This window comes from Corapipo altera, unplaced genomic scaffold (assembly GCF_003945725.1).
Source record: "Corapipo altera isolate COAL_440 unplaced genomic scaffold, ASM394572v1 122, whole genome shotgun sequence".
NCBI classification, from domain to species: Eukaryota; Metazoa; Chordata; class Aves; order Passeriformes; family Pipridae; genus Corapipo; species Corapipo altera.
Window position 1 is genome coordinate 1,621,456 of NW_020884961.1, and position 6,000 is coordinate 1,627,455.

The window sequence follows — 6,000 nt, forward strand, 5'->3', positions numbered from 1 at the left end:
ACGTGTAGCCATGGGATTCACTGGCCAGAGATGGCAGGAAATGTTACAGGAAGGTCCTGAGAGTGGGAGAGAGACAAGGATCTCTCAGAGGTCCCACTACAAGGCTGTGGCACAACAAGAGTCACCTGCAGCATCAGGGACCCTCTTAGGTGGAAGAGCATCTCTGCCTGCACACACAGCCCCACATGCAGCCACAGAGGCTGAGCCCAAACATTCCCACCCCCAGGCAGAGGTCTCAAGAGCATGTAGAGATGTGGCAGGTACATGCAAATACATGACTGCAAGAAGGTAGAAAACATCCAGGAAAATGCAAAACACCAAGAATTAAACTATAGATTCCATCATCACTTAATTACACCGTAGACTCCATCACTTCCTACCCAGAGGTGCAGGAATTACACCCCCTACGCCCACGGGCAGGCTCTGAGGGCTCTGCAGAGCCTGGTGAACACACAGAGTTTGATGTTCATACTACACGTTCCACACCAAGCCACACAGAAGGTGATTTTTGTGTTACCTGCTGCAAAAACAAGTCCCCTGCCCATTTCCATCGCACGGGCAGCGAAGCCTTAAACGAGCCACTAATGGCTCCAATTAGCCACTAATCAACCTCAATTACTGGGCATCAGGGAGCGGGGAAGTTACACTTCGGGAAGCACCTGCTACAAGTACTTAAATGAGCCTCACTGTTTTCTGCTGAGCTCCCCGTAACAAAATCCAAGTATTTTCAGCTCTTTCAGGGCACTCATCCCACATTTCCTAAAGAGGTAACTCCTGACTCCACCGGGAGCTGCAGGACACATACGGCGAGGGCTGGCCCGGCACAACTAACCAAGGTCAAACAGAACATTAAACCTTATTTAGCGCAGCAGAGCCCCCAGTTTCGAGCACAAAACCATCTCCACGTGGGCAGCCACAGACACCAAAGGTGCAGCTTTATCAGTGTTCCCGCAGCCGAGTTTTAAGTTTCAGCTCGGTAGATATTTAAGATTATAAGAAATCCCAGAGTTTTGCAGGAGACCAGCACGGGTGAAGTGCCCTTGCTGGAGGTGCACACTGTGGGCATCCCCCAGCTTCCTCTGATTTATCCCTGCCCTGGGCAACAACCAGCAGGATCCTGCCCATCACCCCGGCACGGGGCACCCCCTCCCCGGGCAGCCCGTACCTGTGCACAGGCTACTTACTGAAGGTGTCAGCAGGAGGTTGTTCCATCCGTGTCAAGTGGCCAAATTCATCCTGCTCCAGGATTTCCTTTAAAAAGCTACCCTTTGGCTCATTGAATCTGTAGTGGGGGCACCAAGCAAGCAAATCAGCGTTTGGTGAAGTGGCCAAAGCTTTTCTTTCCCTTTCCCCCCTCAGGGACACGGGTGAGGAGCAGAGTGCAGGAGGTGCCAACAGAGTTACTGCAGAGGTGTTACGGTGCTCTCCCTGCCCGGCCTGGGAGGGCAGCTCCTGACTGAAAGGCTTGGAATCGGGTTTTGGGTGCTGGGCAGTGCACACAGAGCTCACAGTGTTGGAATAGCACTGGGCAGGTGGCAAAGTCATGCATTTTAAAGGCAAAAAAACCAGCACTATGAGAGAAATTTCAGCCTCACCCTCCAGTGCTGTGTGTTCCTTAACACACTCCACACAGTGCTGGGACCCAAGTCCCTTCAGAGTAGGCAGCTCCAGTGACCCCATGGGTGTCCCCCTTGACTCCCTAAACACCCCACACTCACAAAGTTCCCTCACCAACCCAGCCCCAGGTTTCCCACAGTGTAGTCACAGAACCCCAGAATGGTTTAGGTTGGCAGGGACATTAAAGATCATCCAGTTCTATCCTCTGCCATGGGCAGGGACACCTTTCTTGCTCCAAGCCCCATCCAACCTGGCCTTGGACACTTCCAGGGCTGGGGCAGCCACAGTTTCTCTGGGCAACCTGAGGCCCAGACTTCTGGTTTCTTTAAGTCCCTTCATTGTGGTGAGTGATGCAATAACAGCTCGAGCTGGTACCTCCAGGGAGGGACCCCAATCAACGGAATCCCTTGGCTTTTGTTCCCTGACAATCAACATACCCATTCCAGGGGTTATTTTTGTGTCTGGGGTCTTATCGTTTTTCCCTGGCTCCTGCAGAATCCCAGGGTGACTGACCAGCCCTCAGCTGGCACCACAGGGCCTTGGTTGGTGCCAGTTCCTTGCCTGGGGCTCCAGCCATTCCCCCATCCTGGGCACACACCAAGCTGCCTGCACTGAGGGTGCTCCTCATCTCTAGTTACCCCACTGCACTCACTTTTCCACCTCTCCTTACCCAGAGCACTTGGCTTTGCACCACCAAAAAAACAAGCATATAAAGTGTAGGACTGCTCTGCAAATCCCAGTCTCACCCCCTGCCAGCTGGGCAGTGGGCACAGGCAGGGGCTGCAGACTCTCCTTTGTTTTCCTTTTGAACACCCTCCCTCTGGGCTGCTGATCCCCCAGACCCAGCTCACCACTCCCTTCTCTAAGTCACCTTCCCTTGCTTTCTCCTTCCAGTCCCAACCTCACCCATCCCCATTTTCATACCCTCAGCCCCCAGTACCTGTGGATGCAGCAGCCAAGCCTGGAGCAGGGCAAGTTCTGCTGGAATTAGGCCCCAGGACACACCCAGGAATCCAACCATTGTTGGGTGCTTATGACAGCATAAAACTACTTCAACAGCAGCACCTGATGAAGTGAGAGGTGGAACTCACCCAGCTGCTGGAGGTGCTTTTATCCCCCAAAGCCACCTCCTCAGTCAGAGCCATCAGCTGAGCTCTGCTCCAGCCCCCACTGCACACCTTTAAAAGGGCATTTGACATGTCTTGGGGAATTTCTCTGCTGGGTTTCAGCTGGATCAGCCAGATGGCTTAAAGGCTACCAGGGCAGAGGCACTCAGTGCACTGCTACAGAGCTCATTTCCTTAGGAAGTAACCCTAAAATCAGCCTGGATGTCTCCAGTTGTTCCTGTTGGCCTGGGCATGGCCCTTGCACAGCCTCGTCTGTCTCTCCAAACGTTTCTTTCTCCCCTGGTTACCTCCCCACAAGGACATGCATTTGTCTGGGCAGCTGATCCAGATCCTGTGTGCACTCCTGTGGCAGTGCAGGGGCTCTATCACCATCCTCCTTCCACACCAGCTCTCCAGAAACTACAAACCTTGAATAGAAAAAGTCCTTCTGGTCACTTTGGTGCTGCTCCCTCTGTGACTCTGCTCCTGAAGCCTGTCTGCACACACAACTCAATTGATACTGCCAGAGGGCAGGGTTAGGTGGGATATTGGAAAGAAATTCCTCCCTGTGAGGGTGGGGAGGCCCTGGCACAGGTTGCCCAGAGAAGCTGTGGCTGCCGCATCCCTGGAGGTGTCCAAGGCCAGGCTGGATGGGGCTTGGAGCAACCTGGGCTAGTGGGAGGTGTCCCTGCCAATGGCAGGAGGTTGGAACTGGATGATTTTTGAGGTCCCTTCCAACCCAAACCATTCTGGGATTCCATGATATGATGCTATGATATCATCCTTCCTACATCCTGTGTGAACAAAATACCCACATCCAGCCCTCTCAAAGAAAGGCCAATTAAATGCCTAAAACAACACTGGCCCATGCACACCCTGGAGCAGGTCACCAATCCATGGATATTGCCCCCCAGGTAATTCAGATGAGTCTATCCTGTGGCACACCTGCCTGGGTGTCCAAAAAGCTGGAATTAATCTGTGGCTCCATCCAGCCAACATCCTACTTTGCTGACAGATTGGAAGTTTAATTAATAGCAGGAATGTATGTTAAGCTGCTCTGCACAAACAGGCTTGGTCTGTCAGGGGTGATACATCCAGAAATGCCTCTGAGATTTGAGGCAAGAAAAGAAACCTCAAAAAGCCCCAAATGTTCTCATGTTATGAGCTTGTGCCCAGGGACTGCTCATGCCAGGTGCTGCTCATCAGCTCATTCCTTTGGCTCCCAGAAATTCGGGATTTTAAACCCAAATTAAAGCCACCGTTAACCAGAACCTGCTCATTCAACACCGTGTGCGCTACAGGGAGGGAGGGAATCCCAACCAGAAACTCCTGCAGCCTCAGGAGACCGGCTGGCCCAGTTCTCCCAGCCTCCAGCAGCATTTTATACCTTTTTGAAGGCCAATGTGCACCAAAGTCAATCCCAAACATCTCGGCTTCCCCTTTTTGGATGCATTAATTACACGAGCATCCAGACAGCTCCTCCCGCAGCGCCCACCCGCCGTTCTAGTCTTGGGAGAAACCACGTTTCCCGTCAGAGACTGTGGAAAGGGACACTTTGGGGGGTTGTGTGGGAAGGACACACATGAACACCTGACTATCTTACATCTCCATCACACACTGGTGTAGGAAAACCACTATAACAAGGAGAACATCCACACAGAAGCAAAGCTAATACATATTTTGGGACAAGTTCTGCAGGCACAGGGAGCTTGTCTTGGGTCCTGTAAAAGCTGGCTACTGGTCTAAACCATGAAATAACAGCCCAGCTGCTGCCTTTAGCATGTCTTTGCATCCCCACACGCTGGGCATGGGTGGGTGTGTCCGTGCAGAGGGTGCAGAGCAGCACCAAACCCCAGCACAGCCACGGAGCATCGCTGTGGATCAGAGCCTGCCTGGATCAGTGCTGGTTGTGTATCAACTCACAGACCCTTGGGACTTCTAAATATTCTGCTTTTACCTCCATGTACTTAAAGAATATCCAGCCTGGCCCCAGGAGCTGCAGCCTGCTGGAGCAGGAGATGGATTCAGGGCAGATTCCGTCTTACACTGAAAAGCCACAGAGGGGAATGTTTTGCAATAGGAGGAGCAGGAACAGGTGACCTCATAGATACTCCCTACACAAAGCCTTAGGGAGCTTCTGATTCCTCCCAGAGCTTCCAGTTTGCTTCTTATGACAAACTGGAGCTTGTGATTCTTCCCAGAGCTTCCATTTATCTTCCTGTGACAAATTGCAGGAGAAGTGGAGTCTGTGGGAGGAGGCTGGGCAAGAGCCCGTTCACCAGGGAGTTACAGGGCTTTCATCCTGTCCCTGATCCTCCTTCCCTGCTGCAGTGCAGGGGTGTGTGTGCTCTGAACCAGAGCTGCTGTGCTTCCCCTCTCCAGGTCCCTGTGTGGGGGACAGGAGGGGACAGGAGGGAACCACTTCCCCCTGCAGCCCCTCACGCTGTCTGTGATGTCCCACCAGGTCAGGCCCCACCACAAGTGCCTTTAGGCACAAAAATAGATGTTTTCTGATGTTTTCTCTCTGGAACACGTTGCTCTCATGGAAAGAGTTGATTTGCACCTGCAGCAGGTGGGTGAGGGCTCCCTGCAGGAAGCTGGGTGTAATTCTTACCCGATTGCACATGGGATAGGGATTTGGACGCTCATGCTGTGTCTGGATTGAGTAATGTCTCTGGCAAGAAGCAGCAAGTTTGGGAAGTGTGTAATGGTGCCTCTCGTGCCATGAGAGCCTCGAGGGATTCCTGGCTGTGGAGGGAGGAGAGGACAGACCACCCATGCAGCCACTGCCCGCCCTGGGGCTCTCCCAGCAGGCAGGAACTGGTAATGCCAGGACAAATCCTGCACCCAAACCCGTGGATATGTCTCCTCCCTGTTGGCCTCCCCTCCCATGGGATCACCCCTGAGTGGCCAGAGGAAGCAGCAGTGTGACCTCTCCATGTCCTCAAAGAAAGGGTGAAGGCTGAGCCAGATGGGGAGGAGGGAGAGCAAACCTTCATCTTATTTTTGGGCAGATTTTAACAACCACAATCCTGAGCAGTGCAGTCAGACAGAGGGAGGGGGACACCCGTGGCAGGGGCAGAGGGTGGGAGCCGGAAGGGACCAAGGTGGGGCAGGATGGGGAGGATGCTCCCAAAAGACAGCAGGCAGAACCCAGCAAATTCAACTGAGCCCAGCAATTCCACCTGAAACAACCCCAGGAGAGAGAGAGGGGCTGGTTATCCACCCAGAGCAGCCCCTCTCTGGGACAGGCAGTGGTTGGGGATTACACGAGCTG

The 6,000-nt window shown here is 53.2% G+C and overlaps 1 protein-coding gene across 1 annotated transcript in view; it reads right to left on the reverse strand.

Annotated features, from left to right (window-relative positions):
- The window catches only part of LOC113957010 (CMT1A duplicated region transcript 4 protein homolog), a 28,280-nt gene extending 23,491 nt beyond the window's left edge, over window positions 1-4,789 (reverse strand). Inside the window, exons 1-2 of the mRNA XM_027664121.1 lie at window positions 4,681-4,789; window positions 1,185-1,282 (exon numbers count right to left, since the gene is read on the reverse strand). Coding sequence (XP_027519922.1) covers window positions 1,185-1,212 — 28 coding nt within the window. The 5' untranslated portion in view covers window positions 1,213-1,282; window positions 4,681-4,789. The remainder of the gene's footprint in view (window positions 1-1,184; window positions 1,283-4,680) is intronic.
- Between the last annotated feature and the right edge of the window lie 1,211 nt (window positions 4,790-6,000).